Below are 27,754 nucleotides of genomic sequence, written 5' to 3' on the forward strand. Positions count from 1 at the left end.
TGCGGGACGCGGGATGCTCGCCCAGCCTCCCCGTGGCCGCTGAGGCTCCCCACTCGTCGTGTCCACCGTGCCAGCCAGACCCGACCAGAGGTAAGGACCGGGGAGCGCAGGTGGCCCAGGACCCAGGCGGGCACCTGGAACGGGCGTGGCCGTCTGACGGGACTCACGTAGGCTCAGACGTGGAGTTCAGGTTGGGACTTTAGGAAACTCATGTTGCGACATAAGTTTGTAACTTCTCCCAAAGAAATCTTTCTGGGATACTAACTAACAATCAGCAATGGCCGTCAGTAACAAGCTTTATGCTGACTGACTACGGCTGGGCCGGGCTTCCACGCGTGAACTTGACCGGCACCTTTGGAAAGTGAGTCTGTGGGAGAGCACAGCTTCGCGAGGAAGCACCACCCTGCCATCGGGATAGAGAAAGCTTGTTCACAAGTGCAGCTTTGGGGTCGGATTTCCTCCTACCAAACATTATTCCTAGATATACGCAGAAGCCTTGCTTGTAAAATCACGTTGCTTTTCCTTTTATTCTTTGACAATGTCCTGTGGACGTTAGAGTAATTAGTTTTCCTTTATTGGCGGCTACGAAGCGTTTACTTAGCTGGTTTCTGGAAAAACCTGGCTTTAAGGGGAGGTGATGCTCTTAGTCGCTGAGAATTCACACCCACTTCTCTCCTCAACCGGTGCTTTTACAGTTTATCTGTAAACTTTTGTGAGTTGCTTCTTAGCTCCGAAGGTTCAAACCCAGGAACTCACACATGTTGGACAAGCACTCTACCACTGAGCTAAACACCCGGCCCTATACAAGTATTTTAAACGCCTTGAAAACAGGCCCAACTTCTTATTTTCTTAAAATGATTCTCACACCATGTATTCTACTCATAACTACTCAGGGATTTGGGAACGTGGTGAAAGGAAATAATCAGGTAGCTGCCCCCCCCCACACACACACACAAATTAGAGGCATATTATGATTATAATCATAATGCACGTTATGATGTACAGGTAGACTGGGTCCTTCCATAATTCCATCTCTGTTCGTCTCTAAATACAGACCATTACACAAGTCTGTTTAACCACTCACCTTCATAAGCCAGAAAATATAATCACAGAATCAGTAACAAGTAAAGAGTTTTAAAAGGAATATTATCTCGGAGAAGCAAGCCATCCCAGAACGCTGACCTCATCTTTCCAGACGTTGCTACTAGGTGGGGTCTTATTATGTTGCCCAGGCTGGTCTCAGACTGGTAGGCTCAAGCCATCCTCCTGCCTCAGATCTTGGGGGAACTACAGGTGCCAGGGGCCATAGTTTGACAGTCTTCAGCCATGTTCCCCATCCAAATTCAAAGAAATGATTAGATCAAGTCTGGAGCTAGTTCCACTCAAACAGAACTTTCATTTTGGTGTGTTGAGGAGGGAAGGGAACCCAGTCATCTGCATACTTAAACTTGGAAGCCTGCTTCCCTCTCAGGAAATGCGGGGTTTCCTTTGTTCAACCAGCTCTTACTGAACAAAAGCTAATAGAGACACACCAGTTTCCTTTCCACTGAATGGCAGCTTATTTCAGTCAGCCTGCTAAATTCTGTTCATTTCTGTCCTTATCAGAAGGTACGTAGCATGTGTCTGGAAAGTTATCTGTGGGACAGAGATGTGCCTCAATGGCAGAGCGCTTTCCTAGCATGGATGGATGAGGCCTTGCGTTCAATCTGTGGCGCAACAAGAAAGAAATGACCTATGGCTAACATGGGACTCTAAGCATTAAGAAAACATATATGTGGTTATGTTTAACAGAACAGTTTGCTAGATTCTAGTATGAAAAGACTACCCTTGGGCTGGAGAGATGGCTCAGCCATTAAAGGCTAGGCTCAGAACCAAAAATATATGAAAAGACTACCCTTAGGAGGTCCAGATTCTAGTATTTCGATCAAAGTTCAGTATCCCTTTCTACAATTCACTGTGAACCACAGTCCAGCAAGGTCTTCCCTTGCCCACCTAGGTGGTCTGGGACGGTTGCTCCATGAATCACCCATCTCCTGATGCATATCAGCAACAAGTATTGGAAGACTGACAGGAGATGGTCATTTTTATTTGTCTGTTTTCTCCTTCGACTACCCAAACAAGAAAAGCAGGGCCACATTGAGTTCACATTAAATTGTAACATTCTGAGTATCTATTGTTTGGGGTTTTTTTTTTCCTCCATTTTTTAAAAATGAAAAACATATTTTCTTTGAGTGAAGATAGATTTTTTTTTTTGTACAATATATTCTGATTACAGTTTCTCCACCCAGTTCCCCTCCACCTTTCCTCCCGTCCAGACCCACACCCTTTCTGTCTCTCTTTAGAAAACAAACAGTTAACAAAGGGATAACAGGAAAATAAGATACAGGAAGAGAAACAAAAAACAAATCTGAATAGGACAAAATAACCAAACGGAAAAAAAAAAAGCCAAAGAAAGCACAAGAAACTCATATAGACTCTCTCTCTCACACACACAAGTTTGCACACACAGGCATCCCATCAAAACCCAAACCAGAAACCATAATATATATGCAAAGGACCTGTAAGGTTAAAAAAAAAAATGTCCTCACAACATTATGAAACAAAGACCCTCCGGAGGTGCCATTGGGTTTGTTTTGTGTTGGCTATCTACTGCATGGGCATGGGACCTTTTCTGAAAAGTGATCTATATCCCCAGTGAGACTCCCTTGGAGAAAATTAATTTTTCATTTGCAAATGGCTATCAGTTGGATATGGTTCTGGGTCAGGGATGGAGGCTTGTATCTACCCCTCCTCTCAGCCCTAGGACCCCATTTGATGCAGACCTGTGCAGGACTTGTGCATGCTGCCACAGTCTGTGAGTTCATATGGACACCAGCCCTGGTGTGTCTCCAAGACCTTGATTCCTTCATGTCCCCCATCTCCTCTGTCTTTTACAGCCTTTCTGCCTCCTCTTCCTCAGTTTTCTGAGCCCTGAGGGGAGGGACTTGATGGAAACATCCCATTTAGGGCCAGGTGTTCCAAGGGCTCTCACTTGATGCATAAAACATAATTTTATCATACAATATATTTTAATCATATTTTTCTCCTCCCCCAACTTCTCCCAGAGCCTCCTGACTTTCCTCCCCAACCAACTTCATGCTCTCTTTATCTTTCAAACAAACAAACGAACAACTCCAAAAAACAAAAATCAAAATAAACAAACAAAAAATAATAATAACAAGGAAAAGAAATAAATAAAACAAAAAGCAAACAAAAAACATGGAATTCAGGGTTGGGGATTTAGCTCAGTGGTAGAGTGCTTGCCTAGCAAGCACAAGGCCCTGGGTTCAATCCTCAGCTCCACAAAAACAACAAACAAACAAACAAACAAAAAAACCATGGAATTCATTTTGTGCTGATGAGCTAGTCCTGAGCATGGGGCCAGCCCTGCAGTGTGGTTGATCTACCAGTGACACCATTGGAGAAAACTGATTTCCTTCTCTCTGGAGGTATTGTTAATAACTTCTTGGTTAGGGGTGGGACTTGGAGTCCACTTTTGTCTGGTTTGAACTTGTGCAGGACTTACGCATGATTTCACAGTCTCTGTGGGTTCACATGTGTGTCAGCCCTGTTGTGTTTTGAAGTCACTGTTTCCTTGGAGTCCTTCATCACCTTTGGCTCCTACAATCTTTCCACCCCCTCTTCCACGTAGATCCCTGAGCCTTGAGGGGAGGGATTTGATGAAGACATCCCATTTAGGACCGAGTCCTCCCAAGTCGCTCACTCTGTGCACATTGTTCAGTTGTGAGTCTCTGTTAATTCTCTGATGAAGGGTCAGCATGACATTGATCTGTAGGCATAGCAATACATCATTAGGAGTCATCTTATTGCTATGCTCCTTCAGCAGAATAATAGGTTTTCCTGTAGGTCTCATGACCTATCTAGTCTCAGGTTCTTGGCCCCTTTAGCAGTGTCAAATATAGGTTCCATGCCATACAGGAGCCTTAAATCTAGTCAAAAAGAGGTTGGTTACTCCCATATTTATGCCAGTATTGCACCAGCATATCTTGCAGGCAGGTCACTCTTGTAGGTTAAAGGATTTGTAGCTGGGAGATATTGATGACTGATGATTCTCTTCCAGTGATGTGCATAGTCAGTAGAGGTGATGCCTTTAGTTAGGCACCAGCTTAAATTCTCAATGTTTAATGACCCATGTAAGTTGTGTCTTCAACTTTGTGGAAAGCAACCAATAGCCTTGATAATAATAGCCTGTGATGTTTGAGAGACTCCCTGGGACTCCTTTGGCCAACAACTCAATAAGAGATAACCCATTCTTGGCATTGGGGCTTTTACTTGATGGTATACATGTAGGTGGGCATTTCTCCCCCAATAGATGGTGACTACATTTAAATTACTTTCATATATGTATTTATGGAAACATCTACAGTAGTAGGTTACATATGACTTTCCGAAAGGCCTTTAGTGTGAGGCGTCTCTCCCCATAGTCCTTTCTTTACCCTGTCCTCCCATCCCCCTCTACATTTAAACCTCCTAGTTTCCCCCTTATCTCTTTTTTTGGAGCTGAGGATCGAACCCAGGGCCTTGTGCTTGCTAGGCAAGCGCTCTACCACTGGGCTAAATCCCCAACCCCCCCTTATCTCTTTATAATACTATATCCTATTTCCCATTCCTTGGAAGATCACCTCCTCCCCCTTAGTCCCCCACTAGCTACATAAGCTTGTGATTATTCTAATGGAAACACACATCTCTAAAGCTTAAAAGCTAATGTCCACATATAAAAGAAAACATGTACTATTTGTCTTTTTGGGGTCTATGTTTTCTCTCTCAGGATGATCATTTCTAGCTCCATCCATTTACCTGCAAATTTAATTTTTCTTAGGAGCTGAATATCATTGTGTAAATGTACCACATTTTCATTATCTGTTCATCAGTTGGTGGAAATCTAGACTATTTCCAATTGCTGGCTATTATGAATAAAGCAGCAGTGAACATGAATGAGCAGGTATCTCTGTAGTAAGATGTAGAGTTCAGTCTTAGTTTGGGTTACTATACTATAATGAAATACTGTGATCAAAAGGAAGTTGGGGAAGAAAGAAAGAAGTGGGCTGTGCCTCCACATCCATAGTTCATCATTGAAAGAAGTCAGGACAGAAACTCAAGCAGGGTAGCAACCTGGAGGCAGGAGCTGATGCAGAGGCCATGGAAGGAAGCTTATTGGCTTGCTCATTATGGCTTCCTCAACCTGCTTTCTTATAGAACCCAGAACTACCAGCCCAGGGATGAAACCGCACAATGGACTGGGCCCTCCCCCATTTCAATCACTAATACTCTATAGCTAGATCTTACAGAAACATTTTTTCTATCGCAGTTCAGATGACTCTAGCTTATATCAAGTTGATATAAACATAAAACTAGCCAGCACAAGTCCTTTGTGTATATGCCCAAGAGTAGTGTAGCTGGGCCTTGTGTTGACTGATTTTCAGCTTTTTGAGGAATCTCCACACTGATTTCCATAGTGACTGTAGGAGTTTGCATGCTCACCGGCAGTGAGTGAGTGTTCCCCTTTCCCTGCATTCCTACCAGCATGTGCTGTCATTTGTTTATTAATCTTGGCTATTCTTACCAGGGTAAGATTAAATCTCAAAGCAGTTTTAATTTACATTCTTTGATGGTGAAGGATGTTGAACATTTTTAAAAGCATTTCTGAGCCATTTGGGTTTCATCTTTAGAGAACTTTCTGTTTAGTCGTATAGTCATTTTTAATGGGTTGTTTGCTTGATGTTCAGGTTTTTGAGTTATTTGAATAGTCTGGATACTAGCCATCTGTAAGGTGTATAATTGGTAAAGATTTCTCCACATTCTGCAGTCCGTTGCTTGGCTCAAGTGATGGTGCCCTCTGGTGTTCAGACAATTTCTAGTCATTTATTAATTGTTGGTCTTCTGACTTTTGACTGGAAAAAAGATGGCATCTTCAACAAATGGTGCTGGACAAATTGGATCGTTGCTTGTAGAAGAATGCAAATAGATCCATATCTATCATTCTATACAAAATTCAACTTCAAATGGGCCAAAGACCTCAACACAAGGCCCAGATACCAGAAGAAAAGGTGGGGAATAGGCTTGAACTCACTGGTACAAGAAGGAACTTCTGAACAGGACTCTGATGGCATAGGCATGAAGACCAATTAATAAATGGGACTTTCTTTCTTGCTTGCTTTCTTTAACTTTATTTTATGTGCATTGGTGTGAAGGTGTCAGATCCCCCGAAACTGGAGTTACAGACAGTTGTGAGCTGCCATGTGGGTGCTGGGAATTGAACTCAGGTCTTATGGAAGACAGGGGCTGAGGATTTTCTAGCGGTAAGAATGTGGCTGGCTTCTTTCTGTTTCTCTGATCTTTCAGCTTTCACCCCAATATCTGGTTTTGGGTTTTTTTTTGTTTGTTTGTTTTTTATTTTTATTTTTTTTATTAATAAGACCTTTTAAGATTTGTGTTACAGGCCGGGTGGTGGTTGTACATGCCTTTAATCCCAGCACTTGGGAGGCAGAACCAGGTGGATCTCTGTGAATTCGAGGCCAGCCTGGTCTACAAAGTAAGTTCCAGGAGAGGCACAAAGCTACACAGAGAAACCCTGTCTTGAAAAATTTTTTAAAAAAGATTTGTTTTACACTTCTCTATATTTTATTAATGCCTCCTAGACAATTTGACCTTTTAGAATGGCATTGCCATTTAAAAATTATTCTTGGGGTTGGGGATTTATCTCAGTGGTAGAGCACTTGCCTAGCAAGCGCAAGGCCCTGGGTTCAATCCTCAGCTCAAAAAAAAAAAAATTATTCTTGGGCTGGAGAGATGGCTCAGAGGTTAAGAGCACCGACTGTTCTTCCAGAGGTACTGAGTTCAATTCCCAGCAACCACATGGTGGCTCACAACCATCTATAATGAGATCTGGTGCCCTCTTCTGTGTACATAATAAATACATTTTTAAAAAATTATTAGGGGTTGGGGATTTAGCTCAGTGATAGAGCGCTTGCCTAGCAAGCACAAGGCCCTGGGTTTGGTCCTCAGCTCTGGAAAAAGAAAGAAAAAAATTATTCTTAATTATTTTATTTTATTTATTATTTTATTATATTTATAATTATTTTATGGATGTTTTTGTGTGTACCTACTTGGGAGTATACCACATGTGTGCAGGTGTCCTGAGAGGCCAGAAGAGGAGTTGGAGTTACCCAGAGGTTGTGAGCTGCCCCACATGGGTGCTGGGAACCAAACTCGGGTCCTCTTGGAAGAGTAGTCCTGCTCTTAGCCATAACCACCTATCCAGCCCCTGACTTTGTGGTTTTATGAACAAATGCCTTCTGTGGTTTTTATGGTTCTGTGAATCACATTAACTGGAGTCATCAACTTTGAGTTTCTAATTTCAGGTGCTTTTGGAAAAAAAAAGCCACAATTTTGATGTGAGAAAGGACATGAGGAGACTAAAGGCCTGGGATTTTACCGATCAGAATGAAACCAATGTTGAAAGACTTTTCAAATCTGTTGCTGGTGGTGCTCTGTGACTATGGTGAGTATGGTGAGAACACATGGAACCATTGCTAAGAGGAGGAGATCAATGCACTGATGCTGGTGACCCCCTGTGGGTGAGGTCAAGTGAAGTGGGTCAGCTGAACTCTCTGGAAGCCACAGCTGTCACCCTGGCCTCTCAGGGAATACTGTACCTCAGGGGGTTTTCCTGGTGGATTCAATGTCCAGTTTAAACGTATTTTTAACTCAGAAACAAAGACAAAGCAAAAGCTTCACTACTGTTAAATAAATGAAAACATTACACTTCCTCTCCCTCCCTTTTCTCGTCTCTCTGAGGTGAGGGCTATGGAACCCTGGCTGCCCTGTGATGTGCTGCGTGTGCCTCCCGATCACTCGGTTAAAGATGGATGCCACCGTGCCTGGCAAAAAACGATACTTTCGTACTTCATTTCCCCTTTCATATCCACCGGCTGTAGATGAAGTCTATCGTATGGGTTATCCACATGTGTGTATATACACATGCTTATTTGAATAGTCCAGTTACTTTCAATTCTGTCATAAATGGGGGAAGGGAAAAATGAAAGAACAGAAGAAACAAAACAAAACAAAGAAGCACCAGACAGTAGTTTCTAGAATGAGAGTGTCTTCTGGTCCAAACAAATAAGAATTCCGGGGTACTGTAGTCAGCTCTTCCTTTAGTACACACCTTCTGTTTTCTATTCCCACGAGGACCCACCCATTGCTTCTCTGTCCTCCTTTTTCATCTGGACATGTCTATTGTCTTCATTCATTGGCTCCCATTGAATCAGAATCGGTCAGCCTCATTGACAGTCTCTGTCATTTATAATAGAATCTGGATCATTTGGCATATGCAAGCTTGTAATTCTAGCATTTGGGATGGAGAAGGCAGGAGGACTGCGACATGAAATCCTAGCTCAAAACAAAACACAGCAAACAAAGCAATCCCACTCTCGATAGAAACAGTTAGTTTGTGTCAGCACAAGCTAGAGTCCTTCGGGAAGAGGGCCCCGCAATTGAGATAACGCCTCCATTAAACTGGCCTACAGGCAAGTCTCTAGATCATCTTCCTGATTAATGATTGATGTGGGAGGGCCCAGACCATTGTGGGCAGTGCCAACCCTGGGCTGGTGGTTCTGAGTTCTATAAGAAAGCAGGCTGAGCAAGGCATGAGGAGCAAGTCAGTAAGCAGCATCCTCCATGGCCTGTGCTTCAGTTCCTGCCTCCAGGTTCCTGTGTTGAGTTCCAGCCCTGACTCAGTGATACAGTGTGACATGCCTCGTTATTTCAGAAATGTTCATACTATTATGGGGTAAATAAATAACACCTCTCATCCACCTGAAAATTCCCTCCTCACCCACATAAGGACACTAGTTCTTCTACTGGTAAAAATTCTTAAGCACTTGTCTTGAATATGGGATAATAATAGCTTTGAAGAGAAGTTAGGTATCTTACATTTTAAATAATCTACAGCAACTTATATTATGCCATTTAAACCAAACTTTCTCTGTTATATATCTATTTTCCCCAAATACCTAAACACCAGAATAAGTTATTCACTTATAAGCCTAAATAAACTGTTTTCTCCCCAAGTTGCTTGGTCATGGTGTTTTATGACAGCCATTGAAAGCCTAACTAAGACATTAATGAATTGGCATGTGCCTCTTAGTCTTAAGATGCACTAGAGAACAGTCCTGACACTTTCAAATTTAAAGGAAAATGACTTTAGTGGGGTTGGAGAAATCGTTCAACAGTTAAGAGCAAGTAAGGAGACTGAGTCCATTACCAGCATCTAGGTGTTCTAAGCCACCTGAAATCCAGAGGACCCAATGTGTCTGTCTGTCTGGCCTCTATAGGCAACTGTTCATTCTCTCTCTCTCTCTCTCTCTCTCTCTCTCTCTCTCTCTCTCTCTCTCTCTCTCACACACACACACACACACACACACACACACACACACACACCACTTAAAAATTTTTTGAAACATCTTTAAAATTGCTTTCGTCTCAGTCTTAATCCCTTCCTTGGCCTGTGATGGTGTGACAGGCTCTTTGGCCACTAGTGAACACCTTCCTCAACTCACATGTCTCCAGATGCAAAGGAATATTCTTCAACTTCCATTTTCCCTAAATGGAAAAAAAAAGCAAACTATCCATATATATATATATGTTTAAGTAAGTATGATCAAGTATTCAAATCTATCCACATTTTGTTTGTTTGTTTGTTTTTTGTTTTTCGAGACAGGGTTTCTCTGTGTAGCTTTGTGCCTTTTCTGGAACTCACTTGGTAGCCCAGGCTGGCCTTGAATTTGCAGAGATCCGCCTACCTCTGTCTCCCAAGTGCTGGGATTAAAGGCGTGCGCCACCACTGCCCAGCTTCAAATCTATCCACATTTTATGTATCTTATTTTAAACTCAGGTAGGAAACAGATGAGGTACAATAGCTATGTTTTGATATATCTATATGCTGATTCTAGTCATCACTGATTACATATAGATAAGGGGAGTTTAAAGATGGTAAGTGTAAACAAAAATAGGAGCCCCTCTAGACATGTGCAATATAATATGTATATACAATATGTGGATGGGGTATATACAATAAGAATAATAAATTTTTAATTATGTGACATTTTTCAAGCTGAAAAGGGGTCCTGGCAGTTCTTTCATTATGGAATAATGTCTTACCCAGCCATGGGCCAGCTGACTGTTGCATTGCCAAATCCTGCCTGCTTTGATATGTATTTGGATCCAGTTCAGAAAGGAAACAAAGGTTCTTGTGTGTCTGCATTCTTTGTACCATTCAGCTGCTCTGCTGGGTCTCTTTTTAAAAGATATGGTTGATCATAATTGAATGGTACTTGGGAAATTAGCAGTCATCTGCCCTATCAGAGCCAGGACCAGTTGCTGCCATGCCATTGAAGTTGCCAAGGACATCCCTAGTTATTTCAGAAATGTTCATGCTATTATGAATGACCAACAAAGAATAAATAAATAACATCCCTCATCCATCTAAAACTCTCCTCCTCACCCAAGTGGAGCACACCAGTTCTTTTACTGGTAAAAAATTCCTAAATGCTTATCTTGAATATTGGACAATAATCACTTTGAAGAGAGTTTAAGTATCTGACATTTTAAATAATCTACAGCCATGTGTATTGTGCCATTTAAACCAAACTTTCTCTGAACACCAGAAAATGATTAAAGTAAGAAATATGGGGGCCTGAAGTTTAAACCTGAGGATGGCCAATTATTCTTCTACCTTCCTCGTTGTTCATGGAGGTCATATGTTGAATGTTGTGAGTTCAGAGTACGTATCACTGTTCACCATTTTTTTTTCTTGCTGGGTTTATGTCAGATGTTTCTTTCTTTCTTTTTTATTATTATATTTGTGTTTTAATTTTACCCATCAGCCATGGGTTCCCCTGTCCTCCCCCCTCCCGCCCCCACCTCCCCCTTCCCCCCTTCCCCTCACCTCCATTCCCATCTCCTTCAGGGCCAAGACTCCCCTGGGGATTCATTTAAACATGGTGGATTCAGTACAGGCAGGTCCAGTCCCCTCCTTCCAGGCTGAGCAAAGTGTCCCTGTGTAAGCCCAAGGTTCCAAACAGCCAGCTCATGCACTAAGGACAGATCCTGGTCCTACAGCCTGGGTGCCTCCCAAACAGAACAAGCTATTCAATTGTCTCACTTATCCAGAGGGCCTGATCCAGCTGGGGGCTCCACAGCCTTTGGTTCATAATTCATGTGCTTCCATTTTACTGTTCACCATTTTAAACGTAAGGGCAATGAGAGAACAGAGAGAGCTCTTAGAGAGGAGCAAGCTGGGTGCTCCACCTCTTAGTTAGTTGCTGTGTTGGTCTATGGTATCCTAGACTTGGTTCCACAGTCTCTAGTGTCTTAAGAAGCCGTTTTCATTGCATCCCTGATAGGCCTACTCAAGCACTCCCTTTAAAATGCAGTTCTGACCATTTTCTTTCAGTTCTTGGAGAAACTGAATACCTCCTCCTGCGAGAGCCAGTCCACGTGGCGCTGAGCAACAGGACAGTGTCGGTGGGTTTCCGCTATCTCGGTGATGTTAATGGGACCCTGAGGAACGTGTCTGTCATGCTGTGGGCGGCCAACACCAATCAGACTCTTACCACAAAGTCCCTCCTGACCAACCAGTCCCAGGGGACTCTCCAGTTTGAGTGCTTCTACTTCAAGGAGGCGGGTGACTACTGGTTTGTAATGATTCCCGAAGTGACAGACAACAGCACGCAAGTTCCCTGCTGGGAGAAGAGCGCCTTTTTGAAGGTAGAATGGCCCGTCTTTCACATCGATTTGAACAGGACAGCCAAGGCCGCAGAAGGCACCTTCCAAGTGGGACTGTTTACCGCCCAGCCGCTCTGCCTGTTTCCAGTGGACAAGCCGGACATGCTGGTGGACGTGGTTTTTACAGACAGTCTTCCCGAGGCAGGAACGAGGGTGCAGCCGCTGGAGATCAGAGCCAGCAAAAGGACAGAACTGGCTCACGGTCAGTGGGTTGAGTTTGGCTGTGCACCCGTTGGGGTGAAAGCCTATGTGACTGTGACGCTGAAGCTTTGGGGCCAAGACTCAGTCATTACTTCTGCAGGACCCATTGACCTGGCCCAAAAATTCGGATACAAATTGACGATGGCACCGGAGGTCACGTGTGAGTCTGTGGTGGAGGTGATGGTCCTGCCACCTCCGTGTGTCTTTGTCCAAGGAGTGGTTGCTGTTTACAAAGAGGCCCCGAGACACCCGGAGGAGAGGACTTTTCAGCTGGCTGAAAACAGCCTGTCCCTAGGAGAGAGGAGAACAGTGTTTAACTGCACTTTGTTTGATGTGGGGAAGAACAAATACTGCTTTAACTTTGGAATGTCGAGGAAAAGCCGTTTTTCTGCGAAGGAGTGCATGCTAATTCAGAGAAACATAGGTTGGTATTAAGATTTTTCAGCATTTAAAAATCCAATCAATGCCGTCATGTAATCAGAATTAATACGATCTAGGTGAACTCTGGTATTCATGATGCATTCTCCAGACTATACCAATTAGCATTATTATTTTTTTTGGTGAAAAATTAAAAGCACATTCATCTTTCAGTTTCTGTGGGAGATTGGTTTTGAGGTCCCCAGATACCAACATTGCATAGTATTCATATAACACCTACACAGCACTTCCTGTCAACCCCGGGTCATCTCTAGGTTACTTACAAAACAGTATAATGCAATTCTGTGTAAGTATTTGTTATGGTGCATTGTTTGCAGAAGAATAACAAGAATGGAGTCTGTGCATTGCATTACAAATTCAGTACTTCTTTCTGAATGCTTCCTATCCATAGCTGGTTGAGTCTGTGGCTATAAGTTCTGGGGACAGAGAACTTGTTGAGAGCTGGGCAACCATATCACTGTCCTGGCCATCAGATTCACATAACCTCTTTAGGTTTTTCTCTTTCCCTCAAAAACTGTTAACCATCAGTATCTCTTCAGCTAGTGATGGAGGCTCAGAGTCCCTCTCCACTCCATGATGGTCTTGTTCAGGCAGCCACAGACACTGTGAGTACAGAGGTGACGGCACATCCCGAAGATACTGTTTCACGCCTGTCCTCCCCAACTTCTGGATCCTACATTTTTATACCCTTCTATCAGGATGGTCCTTGATCCTTGGGGGTGATACTATAGTTTCTTTTCTTGAAAAGAGATTTTTTTCACACGGTATATTCTGATTATGGTTTCCTCCCCTTCAACTCCTCACAGCTGCTCCCTCCCTCCCCTCCCATCCAAATCCACACCCTTTCTCTCTCTCATTAGAGAACAAGCAGGCATCTAAGAAATAATAATAAAATAAAATAAGATAAAGCAAAAACAAATTGGAATAGGAAAAAACAAACAGAAGAAAAAGAGCCAAAGAAAAAGCACAAGAAATACGTGCAGACTCAGATACACACAGGGTCGCACACACAGGAATCCCATAAAAACACAAAACCAGAAGTCATAATTCAAAGGACCTGTTAGGTGAAACAAACAAACAAAGAAATACCCCAACTTAACATTATGAGACAAGGAACCTCCAAGATGGCGTTGAATTCATTTTGTGTTGGCCATCTACTTATAGACATAGGGCCTACCCTTAAGAGTGGTTTGTTTCCCCAGTGAGACACTCTTGGAGAAAACTAATTTTTCATTTGCAAAGGGTTCTCAATTGGAGATAGCTTCTGGGCGAGGGATGGGGACATGTGTCCACTTCTCCTTTCAACTTTAGGCCCCCATCTGGTGCAGATCCATGCAGACCCATGCACGCTGCCTCAGTCTCTGAGAGTTCATCTGTGCATGGGTCCTGCTGTGTCTAGAAGGCCTTGTTCCCTTGGTGTCCTCCATCCCCTCCGGCTCTTACAGTCTTTCCGCCTCCTGTTCTGCAGGGTTCCCTGAGCCCTGAGGGGAGGAATTTGATAGGGACATCCTGTTTAGGACAGAGTGTTCCAAGGTCTCTCACTCTCTGCATCTTGTCTGGCTGTGGGGCTCTGTATTTGTTCCCACCCACTGCAGGAGGAAGCTTCTCTGATGATGGCTGGGCAAGGTGCTGATCTTTGAGTGTAGCAGAATGTCATTAGGAGTCTCACTTTATTACAATAACCCTTTAGCAGAACAGTTGTATTTGGTTTTTCCCCTAGGTCCCTGGCCCATCTAGTCTTAGGTTCTTGGTTACCCACTGTACAGGGTATAGGTTTATCTTGTGGAGTGGGCCTTAGATCCAATCAGAGAGTGGGTGGTTACTCCCACAAGCTTTGTGCTACCACTGCGGCAGCGTATCTTGCAGGCGGGTCACCATTGCAGATGGAGGAGTTGGCAGCTGTTGGGTGCTTACCTTTCTCCTTTGGTAGAGTGCAGAGTACCTTCCAGCACCGTGAACACTCGTCCGAAGGGATGAAAACCCGGGGAGGTGAAAACCCAGGGATCCCTGGGATTTACTGACCAGCCAGGCCAGCCTAATCGAGAGGCCACAGGACCTGGTTAGAAATCAAATGAAAGACAATGTTGGGGGCTCCTGAGAACTGACTCCCCAGGTTTTCACATGGATGCTGGGGAGAGGTCTTCATGTTACTGTAGCAGCATTTTACAAACCGTAGCTCTCCCCAGCCTCCTCACTGCCATGCTTCTGAGTCACTGACTCACTGAATCTTGTTAGCCCCCTTTTTTTTGTTTTGTTTTGAAAATAGAATAATGTATTTATGCCTCTCTCCTCTTCTAAATCTGCCTTAGGACTCAAGGATATAATACATTCTGGATGTTGCCAAAAGGGACTCCTTGTGGTCATTACATGATTCATTAGTCCCCAGTACTACGTGCTCTTTGTGAATATTAACCGGTTCAGGCCTTATAATCCTGTAACTTAGGCTCATTACATTGTCAGTTTTATAGGTGAGGAAGTGAAGACACAGAAAAGCGAAGTCATTGGCTCGGGATGTTTGAGTGAAGAGTCAGAGCACAAAGCTCAGTTCACTGCCAACTGGGGATATCACTCAGTGGTAGAGTGTTTGCCCCGAGTTCTAGTCCCAGTCCCACAAAACAAGTGAAAACCAAAGGTTGAGTGGACTAGCCTGACGAGTTGCTTTACCACGGCTCTGCCATTGCCGTCCATGTCAGTTCCTCTGTAAGACAATGAAAAGCTTTCAGCTTGGGCAGCCGGGCGGCGGTGGCGCACGCCTTTAATCCCAGCAGTCGGGAGGCAGAGCCAGGCGGATCTCTGTGAGTTCGAGGCCAGCCTGGTCTACAGAGAGAGATCCAGGATAAGCACCAAAACTACACAGAGAAACCCTGTCTCAGAAAAAAAAAAGTTTTCAGCTTAGAAAAGACTCTGGTTTTTTGTTTGTTGGTTTTTCTTCCTCAATCATCCTATACTGTGTAGCACTTTTGGAAGACCTGTAACGGTTTGCATGTCCAATATCCAAGGATGAGCACTGTTCAACAGAGGTGAACCTTGCTCTGTGCAAAGGGAATGTAACTGCTTTTTTCAGGTATCCTGCTTCTCCCTCCCATCTGGGGGTTTCTTCTAAGCATGTTTTGTTTAGTTACCTTGGTCTCTAGAGCACGATGTCTTAGAAATGTCAATATTTCATCATCTTTGTCCTTCAAATGGTCTTAGAGTCAGAAACATTTTTTCCTTATCACATTCCAGACCAATTTTGCTCATTCAGAACTGATATCTCTTGTGCTGGCTGGAAACACATTTTACCTGGCCAAAAAAGTTTGTTTTAAAGTATATTTGTATCTATGGACATCTACAGAGGGCCAAGCGAAACAACCTTTCATTCACAAAGAATAACCATTAAGAATACTGGTCATCTTGCTTTTCATGTGTGATGTGTGAACTATAGATGTCTAATAGAGTCCCATTTTAGAGTATTTTCTTCAAAGTTGTTTCATATCTTCAGGGATCTGAAGCTTAAGGTGTTTAAATGTTTTTCCTGTGTAAATTTGATCATTGCTTTAGTTGAGCTGGGGCTAATTCCTATTTAGTTATTTTGATTTAGAAATAGATTTAAAAGATAATTTAAGTGTTTACTTTTTGTGGTTCTTTGAGCCATGATTTTACTTTCAAGGGGAAACAGCACAGTGTCTGTATGGTGGATGTGGATGTGTGTGCATGCATATGTGTGAGGGCTGGTGGATGCGGATGTGTGCACGTGCGTTTGTGTGAAAGCTGGTGTTTTCAATGAGAAGGCATCTGCCCCTTTCCAACATCTTCCTCTATTGCTCTCCACCTTCTTCTTCTTCCTGGTTTTGAACTGGGGTCTCTTACTTAATCTGAAGCTCAGTCTCAGGTAGGCTGGCTGACCAGTGAGCTCCTGGGACTCGCCTGCTTCCACCAATGCCAGTGTTAGAATTACAGGCATGGGTGGCCCTGCCTGGCTTTTGCGTAAGTGCTGGGAATTTGGACTCCGGACCATTTGCTTTCATAGCTAGTGTTCTTACCCCAAATGTTCTAAACCTAAAATAAAACATTTTAAAATGAATTTGTGTTGTTACATTAAGATTCATGGTTTTTTTTTGTTGTTGTTGTTGTTTTTTAAATCAAAACTGATTTTCTTTTTCTGGTTCCCACTAAAGGAAATGTTGGTTTTATTTCACAAATGACTTTATGTATTTAAAGAAATTATACTTGTACTTACAAAAAGTCAAAATCTTTTTTTTTGTTTTGTTTTGTTTTTCGAGACAGGGTTTCTCTGTAGTTTTGGAGCCTGTCCTGGAACTCACTTGGTAGCCCAGGCTGGTCTCGAACTCACAGAGATCCACCTGCCTCTGCCTCCCGAGTGCTGGGATTACAGGCGTGCGCCACCACCGCCCGGCTCAAAATCATTTTTTAAAGAGAATATAACTGGGTCGTATTTTTTAAATCCAGTTTAACAATCTTGGGCTTTTAATTGGTATGCTTAGAGGAACAAGAGGTTATTAATTTTTGTAATTCTCCATTTCCATAGTATTAAACACAACCACAAGAAAAGGCACAACCAACTGTATGTTGATCTAACTTTCTGTTTAAATCTTGTAGTAGTAGAATTTCTGGTAGATTTTTAGAAAATGAGCCACATTGGGTGAACCCACAGAGACTTTCATAGGAGAGTCCCAGAGCCTTACAGGCAAGGGGACTAGCAGATGAGCTGCTCTGGAGCCTGGTAGACAAGGCTCATTGTTCCTCCACAAGATGAACTACAGTGTGATCCAGGAGGCATAGAACCAATATTGTGTTCAGTTGGACCGCTGTATGGAATATCATTACCACATCTCAGTTGATGTTGGGCCATGATACTCATTTATACTGCTCATACTCTTGTGAAAATCCTCAGAGACTTAATTACCTTAACGAACTCATATTCCATGACTCACTCCAAAGATTGCACCACTTGGCTCCCCTGAGAACACATCTGCCCTACAAATTTTCCTCATGTTTTTGTAGTGCTTTGTGTACCTGTAGCTGTGTTAGAAGTTTTTGTCCATGATGGATGAAGAGATGTTATTCAATAGAGGATGATATGTGGTGCTTGTAGGATCTGGTAGATACTGGTGTTGGGAGGGTATTGATAGAGAAGGGGTTTGGATTAATTTTCAATAAGAAACAAGTTATTATGTGTGGCAGTGATTTCATATCTACTTTGAAGAGGAAGTTTGAATTTATCAACAGCATTTTTATCTGGAGGATGTAGCTCAATGGTAGAGCAGTGGCCTACCATGCCAGAGGTCCCGGGTTCCATCCCAGTACTGGAAGGGTGGAAAGAAAGCTCTTTGGGGGGAGTTTTATGTGTATTGTGAGGTTCTGTTTGTAGGTGGGTCTTCTGCTAGGATTGGTAAGAGTAAACTGAATCATCCATCATTCATCCCACATTGTTCCTCTGTATCCAGGTAATGTCCCCTTTTCTGTGGCTAGTTTTGTTCTTATTAACACAGGCACTCCATTTCCTTTCAATGTCCACGGAGGTATATTTTCTCCTTTCCTTTTACTTTTCACTTTCATGTTTTTATGTGTGTGTTATACATATTTATATGTGTTTATGTATATAAAGTTCTTGGTTTCAAACACACACACGTGTACACACACACACACACACACACACACACATACACACATGCATACACACACTTGAATCACGTCAGATTTTTTAATCCAATCTAACAGTCTCTGTTTTTTTAATTGGTATGATTATTCAATTTATGTTTAGTGTTATTATTACATGTTTTGATTAAACTCTGTTTTTCTGGGGTTATAAATCTTCCATTAGATCTTTGTTTTCTTTTTCTTTTTTATGTAGATTAATTGAAGATTTTTATGATTTATTTAACCATGTTGTGAGTTTGTGATTTATACAATAAAATATTTTTAGTTGATTGTCCTAGAGGGATATATATATCTTTACCTCCAATCTACTTTGAGAAACAGTTTTGTTTTTTTCATTAATAATGTTATTTTAATTAAAGTCTAATTACATCATTTCCTCTCTTCCCTTTCCTTCCTCCAACCCCTTCTGTTCCCCCTTACTCCATCTCAAATTCATGGCCTCTTTTTCTTTATTATTATTAAATATGCATACACACCCACATATACACACAGAAGTATACAAATACAACCTGTTGAGTCTGTTCAGTTTTGCGCATGTGTATATGATGTCAGGGCCGGCTGACTGGTAGTGGATAACCTCAGGGGGCTTATCTCTGGGGAAGACTGATTCTTCTCTTAGCGTCGTTAGTTGCCTGTAGTTCTTTTTCTAGGGGTGGGGCCCTTAGGGTTTCCTCTTTTCCCATTAGCATGTCTATTAGCATTTTCATCCTTCAGCTCTTGTTTAGGAAGCCATGCTGCTGTGACATCATGGTTGCGGCTTCCCTGTCTTTTCTAGGAGATACACTCTCCAGAGTTCCTGGTCCTCTGACGTTTAGAATCTTGCTGCCCATCTTCCATGGTGTTCCCTGAAGTGTAGGTGCAGGGATTGTGTCGTAGATGTATCTGTGGGGGCTGAGCACCTCATGGTTCTCTGTATTATGACCAGTTGTGGTTTTCTGGGATGGTCTCCATCTTCTACAAAGACAAGCTTCTTTGATGAGGGTTGAGAGCTACACTTCTCTGTGAGTGTGTAGACAAGTATTTAGACTGCTGTTCGGAAGTAATCTCGTCCAGTAAAATGGCAGCAGTAGATTTCCAAGATCCTTTGCTTCCTGTATGTTTTCCTACTTGATGTTTTCTGAGCATCTGGAATTTGTCCTTTAGTATCTTAATTACTTTTGGACATATCTTTTCAAATAATTCTTCTCTCCTATTCCTCCCTTTCCTTCCAGAATTCCAAGTCCATGTGTGATATCCTGCTTGATGTCTTCCTGTTGCCCATGGTTGTTTGGACTTCTCCCACCCACCTCATTCCCCCTTGTTATCTCGGTTCATTTGGTGCTATAGAGAACGACAGAACATCTGAGTTTGGATGATTTATAAAGAACAGAGGTTTATTACTAAGTCTAGATGCTGGGAAGGCCAAAGTCTAGGAGCCCGCATCTGGTGAGGGGCTTCCTGCCACGTCATCAAGGGGAACAGCAGAAAGGCCCAAACAGGGCACATCCCAAGTCTTTTGGGATGAAATGAATTAGCGTCATTCATGATGGCAGAGCCCTTAGGGCCTAAATACTTTCCATCAGGTGGAATCTCCCAACACTGCTGCGCAGGGTGGGGTTGGGGTGTGTGTCAAGCTCCTACCACGTGCTTTGTTTTGGGTACATAGTCTACTCAGAGATACCTTTATGTTTCCATTTGAGTTATTTCTAGTTACCTAAATTCATATTTATCTTCTTCAAGTGTGTTGAACATACTGGGAGTGGGTGGAAGGCTTTCTTCATCTCTACCACTGTATTTCTGTGGTTCTAGCATTTCAGTTAGTATCCTTAGCTTACAGTAGTGGTACATTTTCACGTATGTATGTGTCTTCTTTGACTTTTCCACTAATGTCTAATTTAACACATTAGTCATGGGTATTTTGAATTTTATTTCCAATATACCTAGTATTTAAGTCATGTCTGAGTCTGGTTTTATTGATTACTTTATCTTTTCTCGTTTTTTTATGCATCTCAAAATTGTTTGAAATTATAGACACCTAGGCAAATGTAATTTTTTCCCAGAAATAGGTATACCTCTGCTTTCAACAAGCTGTTTTTGTAAGTTTGGGGTTAATGTGGTAAGGAATTGGGCAGTGTTTGGGTTGTTCCTATTGCTCTGGCAACCCTTACTGAACCTAAGATTTCAGTATGTGTCAATGTTACTCTGTGTTTAGGGGAAACTGTGCCGCCAAAGGGATTTTCTTGAGGTTTCTATACTCCCCCCTTTCAATCTTGGCACCCAGGTGGAAATCAGGCCATCCTGTGGGATTTGTATGTAGATTCTGGGGCTTGAACTCAGATCTCCAGGCTTGGTAGCAAGCCCCACTGTCTACTGAGCCGTCTTGCCAGCCTTCACACTAGTTTTCACCGCTAGGTCTTGCCTCCCCCAGGCACCAAACTGTTGGTATTTGGGACTTGGGAATTGACTAACCGGGAGGTATGACTAACTGCTAATGTTAAACTACTTGGTACTTAATTTACTGTCTTGTCTTTCATTTGAAGCAAGGGCTATGTGTCTGAATCCCAGGGAGGAGGTAGGCTCTATGATCTCACACACTGTGAAGAGAGTTTGTCTAGTCCTACACTTGACCTCAGCCCTTCTGGTGGGATCCCTGGAGAAGAGGATGCATGTGGGCACAAATGCCCCTTCTTATCTTGTCCCCAGAGACTGTGTTCTCATCCTACTCTGAGCAATTCATGACGTTTAGATGTGTTTGTCTGATGAGCTTGTGTGGGTGGGTCCTGGATTCTGGCCCGGGCAAACAAGTATTGCAGCCCCTCTTTCCATGGAGGGGCCTGACTCTCCTTTCACTGTGGGCTGGTCTGTTGCCCTGTGACCTCAGCTCTCTGGTGGGTTGTAGGAATGCTCAGACCGGCTAAGGCTGTATAGATTATACAGCTCTTCTTTGTTTCGAGATTAAGACTAACACTGCAGATTTGTTACATCTACGAGAATGTTTTTCCTTTCTAGCCTTTTAAGACCCGGGCTTTGAGTTTTGCTGCTTTCTTTGGGTGCAGTTAAGTACTGATCCTTCCGTGACTGGCACTAAAAGCGTGACTTATATCCTTGCAGAAACTTGGGGACCATGGCAGCCGTGGAGTCAGTGTAGCACCACGTGCGGGGATGCTGTCCGAGAGCGGCGCCGTGTCTGTCTCACTTCTTTCTCCTCCAGACCCAGCTGCTCTGGAATGTCCTCAGAGACCTCTTCATGCTCCCTGGAGGAGTGTGCTGGTAGGTGTTCCTGCTTCCTTTTGGGTCACTCCCCCAGAGCCTCGGGGAGCTACCAGTCTGTGTTCAGTGGAAGCTTACCCCTCTGATCGCCATCCTCTGACTTTGTGCTTATCCGCGTCTGAGACGGGGAGTGGTCGGGATAGTAACTTGCCAATGAGATGATGGGATTTGATATTGGAAGTGAGGGACGAGACCTGGGAATATGGCTAAAGATTCAGACGTATTGACTAGTCTTTAAAACTTTAAAACTATGGAAATAGTTGGTGGAGAGTGTTGCAGAAATCCGTTCTTCCCTACCCGTGTGGATTCCAAGGATGGAGCTCAGGCTCACTGGCTTGGCGGCAGGTGCTTTGCGGGCTGAGCCATCTTGCTGGCACCAGATTTTATCTTTGGTAGGCTCTCACTCTGTAGCTCAGGCTGATCTTGAGTTTTTATCCCGCCTCAGCACCTGGCGTGCTAGGATTGCAGGGATCCCACCGTGCCCAACCAGTTATTTCTCCCCCTGATTCTCCACTACCTTAAAACAACATAATAAAACAAAAACCCCTATGGAGAAACATCTTTCCTGAATATTCCCCCTATCATCTCAGAGGTTGTCCAAAGGGTGTGTGTAGACCATCAGCTGTCAAAATGAAGCAGGGTACCCTGTTTCTTTCCTCTTCAGTGACTGAAGTTTGATACCAGTTCTGTCTGGGAGAAGGAAGCAGGGATACTTCTTCTTGCCATTCTCATTGACTAGACTTTCCTGCATTTTCTGAGTATCATAGAGATCCACCCTGATAGGTACTCAAAGGTATTTGATGTGAGTGGTCCATGGAGACGCTCACTTGCCTGAGCCAGATTTGCCTCCTCTGTGGAGCTGAATGGCACTTACTCACAGTTATGGTGATGGAGGGTCCGTGCTCTTATTCCAGCCCCCTCCTGAGAAGCTGCTTGGTTAGCTGGCTAGCTTTTGCTGAGGCCCTGCCTTTTAGATCAAGTTCCTCTGTCAAGGCCTCCTTTCTTATACTCTCCATTTCCAGATTCAAAGGCATCCTTAGTTGTAGATGTAAACATCTTGTTAAATAAGAAACACAGAGCCAATTGCAGAGTTAAAAGCCACAAGGTCATTGCAATAGCTGAGAGCTGAAAACCTTACCCTTCTCTGCTGCTCTGTCTCTCCAAGGCTGACCTCGTGACTTTTAACTCTGCAATTGGCTCTATGTCTCTTATTTAACAAGACAGTTACATCTTACACTTAGTTCGTCATCCTTCTGGGGTTGGGATGCCTTAGATGTTTCCCTTTGTTTGGACCTCAGAGAACCTTTTAGCCAAGACCGTAGGCACCCAGCAGCATCCCCCAGTGTCCCCATCTGTGACCTTAGATGGTCTTCTTGCTACTTTGTGTTTCCAGCCAGTACTGTAGGCCTTGTGTCCTTCATTTTAGATCTGAAGAATGTTATTCTCCCTTTTGTCTTCTTATTGCAACACTAGCCTAGGCTCTTCTTCCCGCCTTCAGTCACTCAATCTTCTTTAATAAGTCCTGGACTCTCTAAAGGAAATTGCATCTGTCCTGAACACCTGAAGATGTTTTTTCGTTTCTTAACATGGAAGATTTCGCATGTACACATGCACACGAGCTTCTGAGTGCATGCATGTGCCCCGGTGCTTGTGTAGAGGTCATCAGATAATTTGCAGAAAGGTTTCTTCTTTCTACCCTGTGGGTTCTGGGAGTCAAACTCAGGCTGTCAGGGTCTGCAGCAAGTGCCCTTAACCGCTGAGCCATCTTGCCAGTCCCAGCCATTTTTTTCCTGTCATTATTCTGTAAACAATATAGTGTGACAACTAGTTATACAGCTGTTGTACGATCCTCGGTAATATAGGTGACCTAAAAATGTCTTTCTTCAAAAGCAGGAGGATGTGAATTCTGTGCAATTATGACACCATTTTATAGACACGTGCAGAGGCTGATATCCCCAAGCATCCAGGAGATAATCCTAAGATACTAAGTGATGACTGTATACTCTCTTCCGCACATTTCGGAGGAAGGCTCTGGGCACATGGAGGTGCCCTGCCCAGGGTCACAATGAGGAATCATAGAAAGCTGCCTATCTTAACTACTTTGCCTTTTTATTCAGGCCAATGTAGCTTTCTGGAAGAGACATCAGCAAGTGAAGTTGGCAATTGTCTTTTGAGGAAATATGCTTCTATTTTATGTTCTGGCATCTAACTTCCATTATATTGGGTGGGGTCTGGAAAAGCACACATTCTTAACCAGACAGCTGAGTGATAAAGATTCCCCTTCCTGTACACCGAGGCCGGGGATAAATGCTTAGTTGGATAAAATGAACTTTCTGTGTATTTGCTTCTTCCTCTTCTGTCTGTCTGTCACTCTCTAGAGATGTGAAGATCTGCTCAACATCAGGGCATCTCCTTGACTTCAGGAGATGCAGGAAGAGTTAGATAAGGCAGGATGGGCCAGACCAGCAGCTGTGAAAAACTCTTTTCCATCTGTGTGTTTTCGAAGCTGCCAGCCAGATTCAGAAAGTGAAATAGCATAGAGCGCCCTTTGTGATGGGTGGTGGGAATGCTGCCACACACTGTCATCGGCGGTCATGGCCCGTCACGGAGGCGACACACCAGGGCACACCACCTGTCTTCGCTGAACCAAGGATCCAGAGTTTGGTCTGGCTATGGAAGGAAATGCTTCTGTGCCACCAATACATCAACACAAGAGTGGGAGGTGTCCATTGCTGGGATTGGTTCACCCTGTCTGGTGCAATAGTGATCATCTTACTGCCGTTCTTTTTAATAATGGCTGAACCAGTTGATTAAACTAATGGTTATTGGGTACTGTGTGCAGGTCACAGTGAACTGTGACCGGGATCGGGAATCTATTGAATTTACTTACAAGATCCATCCTTGTCTTGAAATAGGACGTAGCAAGGTTCAGAGAGAAACATATAATCCAAAGCCTGAAATAAAGGTGTGAAGACAAGTCATCCCATGCGGAGGCTGGAGGAGCAGTGACGACTGAAAGCAGAAATGTGGGCAGCTTCTTCCCACTCAGGAGGATGGGGTCTAGATATTAGAATGGGACAAGTGATGGACTTCATGGCTACTAGTCGGGAATTGCCTCAGCGAGTTTTGCTAATCATGAAAGTTTAGGTACAGTTACCTACAGCATGTACGTTTGGTTTCGAGTTTTACTCATGGACTTTGCCCACATGCCTCTCACGGGTACATTAAACTACAGGTAGCCCATGTTCCCATCTTCATAAGTGTGTCGGGGAGGGTCTTGTCAGGAGCTGCTGAGCACAGAAGTCTCCTGGCTGTGGCTTCCCCGGCCACCTCCCTTCTGTGGTCCCTGTTTTTTTCCAGGTTTTCTCTTTACTGGTCACCTTGTGTGCCTTCAGCATTCATCAGGAATCCAAGTCTTTGGTTCTTTCCTTCCTTCTTGCTCTGATAACTAGGGCAACCACTTTGACTCTAAAATGCAGAGAAATCAACCTAAGAGAATACATGTGTTTTAACTTTGTTTTTTGTTTTCTCTTTCAAGTTTTCCGGTCACCAGGCCCATCACCTATTCCCCCCCAGGGCCCCGTGAAGTCCAACAACGTCGTGACCGTCACAGGGATATCCTTGTGCTTGTCCATCATCATTGCCACCGTGCTCATCACACTCTGGAGGAGGTTTGGCAGGGCCCCCAAATGCAGCACTCCGGCTCGACACAACTCCATCCATTCCCCTGGCTTCCGCAAGAACTCGGATGAGGAGAACATCTGCGAGCTGAGCGAGCCTCGTGGGAGCTTCTCAGATGCGGGTGACGGACCCAGGGGAAGCCCAGGGGACTCGGGCATCCCTTTGACATACCGGTGCAGTGCGCCAGCGGTTCCTGAGGATGAGGCCTCGGGCAGTGAGAGCTTCCAGTCCAACGCTCAGAAGATCATCCCACCCCTGTTCAGCTACCGCCTGGCCCAGCAGCAGTTGAAGGAAATGAAGAAGAAAGGGCTGACGGAGACCACCAAAGTGTACCACGTGTCTCAGAGTCCCCTGACGGACACTGTCGTGGATGCCACTGCCAGCCCTCCCTTAGACCTGGAGTGCCCCGAAGAAGCAGCAGCAGCAGCAGCAGCAGCAGCAGCAGCAAGCAAGTTCCGGATCAAGTCTCCATTTGTGGACCAGCCTGTGGCCGGCGCCGGGGAAAGGCCCCCTTCCAGGCTGGATTGCATCGTGCCTCCGCCCAGCTGCGCAGTCAGTCCCAGCCAGACCCTGATCCGCAAGTCGCAGATGAGATCGACTGTCGGGAGAGAGGGCTCATCTGAGAGGTGCCACTCCAGAAGTTCCCTCTTCAGGAGGACGGCTAGTTTTCACGAAACTAAGCAGTCCCGCCCTTTCCGGGAGAGGAGCTTGTCGGCGCTGACTCCCCGCCAGGTCCCCGCCTACAGTTCCCGGATGCGGACCTGGGACCAGATGGAGGATAGGTGCAGGCCTCCCAGTCGAAGTGCACACCTGCTTCCCGAGAGATCGGAACACTTCCAAGGGGCAGGCCGGACCAGCAGTCCCTTGGGCCCTCTCTCTAAAGCCTACACTGTGGGGCATCCCAGGAGGAAACCAGACTCCGGGGATCGCCAGGCAAGTTTGGTGGCAGGAGCTGAGAAAATGGAGCCGCACCGAGCTCACAGGGGACCGTCCCCCAGTCACAGGAGTGTTTCAAGGAAGCAGTCTTCGCCCATTTTCCCCAAAGACAGCTACCAGAAAGTCAGTCAGCTTAGCCCTTCTCACTTCAGAAAAGATAAATGCCAGAGCTTCCCCATCCACCCAGAGTTCGCCTTCTATGACAATACCTCTTTCCGCCTCACTGAGGCTGAGCAGAGAATGCTGGACCTCCCGGGATACTTCGGCTCCAACGAAGAGGATGAAACCACAAGTACTCTTAGTGTGGAGAAGTTGGTAATCTAAGGCTAAGAAGCTGCGGGACCCTCTACCCAACTGGCAGTATTTACTGCTCACATACTTTCTGCTAACTATATTGTGTAACTTTGGGGGAATTAGTTCACTCAGAGGTGTGTGTGTGTGTGTGTGTGTGTGTGTGTGTGTGTGTGTGTGTGTGTGTGTAACTCATTAGGAAGAAGTTATTTACCCTGAGCGTTCCTTGTTGTGATCCCTTTTCTATTGGCTTATTACCACTAATACAATTTAAATAAGGTAAATGTATGCTGCATTTTGAACACTGCACTGGATGTTTCCAACTTTGGGATCTGGAAGCTTTTCCCAAAGGGGTGGAGCCTTCTGCTGCTGGCTGCCTTGTGCAAAACTATTGTAGGAGTGATCTTGTAACTTGCTTTGTTGTGTAGTAAGAACTGAACAAAGAGCCTAAAAATGGGCTACTTCCTTTGAAGTTTGTTACCAAGTGGCGCAAATCCTTTCAGCCCAGTGGCCTAATGACTAGCCAGCCTCCACTTAAATAGCTGCATTTTCTTATTTAGTGACCTCCCTCCTGCCACGCCCATCCTGCCCTCCCATTGTTTTCCCTCTGGTAGAGTGTATCAGGATGGCAGCCTGCTGGTGAGGTTTCAGAGAGGGGGAAATCACAGCTGTAAACACAGTAGTTCAGACATTAATATTTGTTGAACTGCTACTTGGGCCGTTTTTACTGAACATTAAAGCCTGCTTCCTTTGGAAGAGCTTTAATGATGACTATCTGCTCTGCAGGAACAGGAGGGTAGACTGTCCAGAGCTGTCTGACAACCCCTATGCATGGATGAAAGAAGAGCCAGGCTCAGTACTCTCCGGTTTCTTTATTTATCATACCAGAAAGCTTTGTTCTTGATCCAAGTTCGCAGGCCTGTGTGCCAACCTTTGACACAGGGGGCACGTGCTCACATGTTCCAGATTTCCCAGTGAATCAGCCAGCAGGGTCAGACTGACCAAAATGGCTTTGGAGAAATGGAAATTCAAGAAGACCACTATGGGCTGAAAGGTTTTCTGTTAAGTGGTGTTCACCATCTACCTAGCCCAGTTTTCTGGGGCTCTCACTAAGAGTGAACCCCTGCCTCCGGGAGAAGAGGTGCTTCAGCAGTCTTTAATGTATAAGTTGTACATTTCAATAGGCAGATTTTCTGTTTCTTACAATGTGTCTCCATGTATTAGCCCCAGTACTAGAATAGAGACTGAGTAAAGAGAGTAAATGACGTTAGTGAAATGCCTTTAAAACCATTTGTGGTTGAATTAGAACGATTCTTTAAAATACTTCACACCATAGATCACTATAAAGGAAATATGTTCATGAGAGATTATGAGATTTTGGTTTATAGTAGTCTCCACAAATTGAAGTTTTGTTGTGTGCCTCCCCCCCCCCCCAGCTGAGGACCGAACC

General features: G+C 44.2%; 1 protein-coding gene across 1 annotated transcript; it reads left to right on the forward strand.

The window, feature by feature from the left end:
* Nucleotides 1-27,754, forward strand: Thsd1 (thrombospondin type 1 domain containing 1). The gene is made up of 5 exons (XM_036166953.1): nt 1-90; nt 7,422-7,561; nt 11,516-12,472; nt 21,238-21,396; nt 24,935-27,754. The coding sequence occupies exons 2-5, from the start codon at nt 7,504-7,506 to the stop codon at nt 26,335-26,337; spliced, it is 2,577 nt and encodes an 858-aa protein (XP_036022846.1). The 5' UTR covers nt 1-90; nt 7,422-7,503; the 3' UTR covers nt 26,338-27,754.

This window comes from Onychomys torridus, chromosome 17 (assembly GCF_903995425.1).
Source record: "Onychomys torridus chromosome 17, mOncTor1.1, whole genome shotgun sequence".
NCBI classification, from domain to species: domain Eukaryota; kingdom Metazoa; phylum Chordata; class Mammalia; order Rodentia; family Cricetidae; genus Onychomys; species Onychomys torridus.

What these genes read in the sequence shown, in the direction of transcription:
- Thsd1 (XM_036166953.1), top strand. Translation starts at nt 7,504, where the DNA reads ATGAAACCAATGTTGAAAGACTTTTCAAATCTGTTGCTGGTGGTGCTC. An exon ending in GGTGGTGCTCTGTGACTATG is followed by an intron (nt 7,562 to 11,515) that starts GTGAGTATGGTG and finishes ATTTTCTTTCAG; the next exon opens with TTCTTGGAGAAACTGAATAC. An exon ending in GCTAATTCAGAGAAACATAG is followed by an intron (nt 12,473 to 21,237) that starts GTTGGTATTAAG and finishes ATATCCTTGCAG; the next exon opens with AAACTTGGGGACCATGGCAG.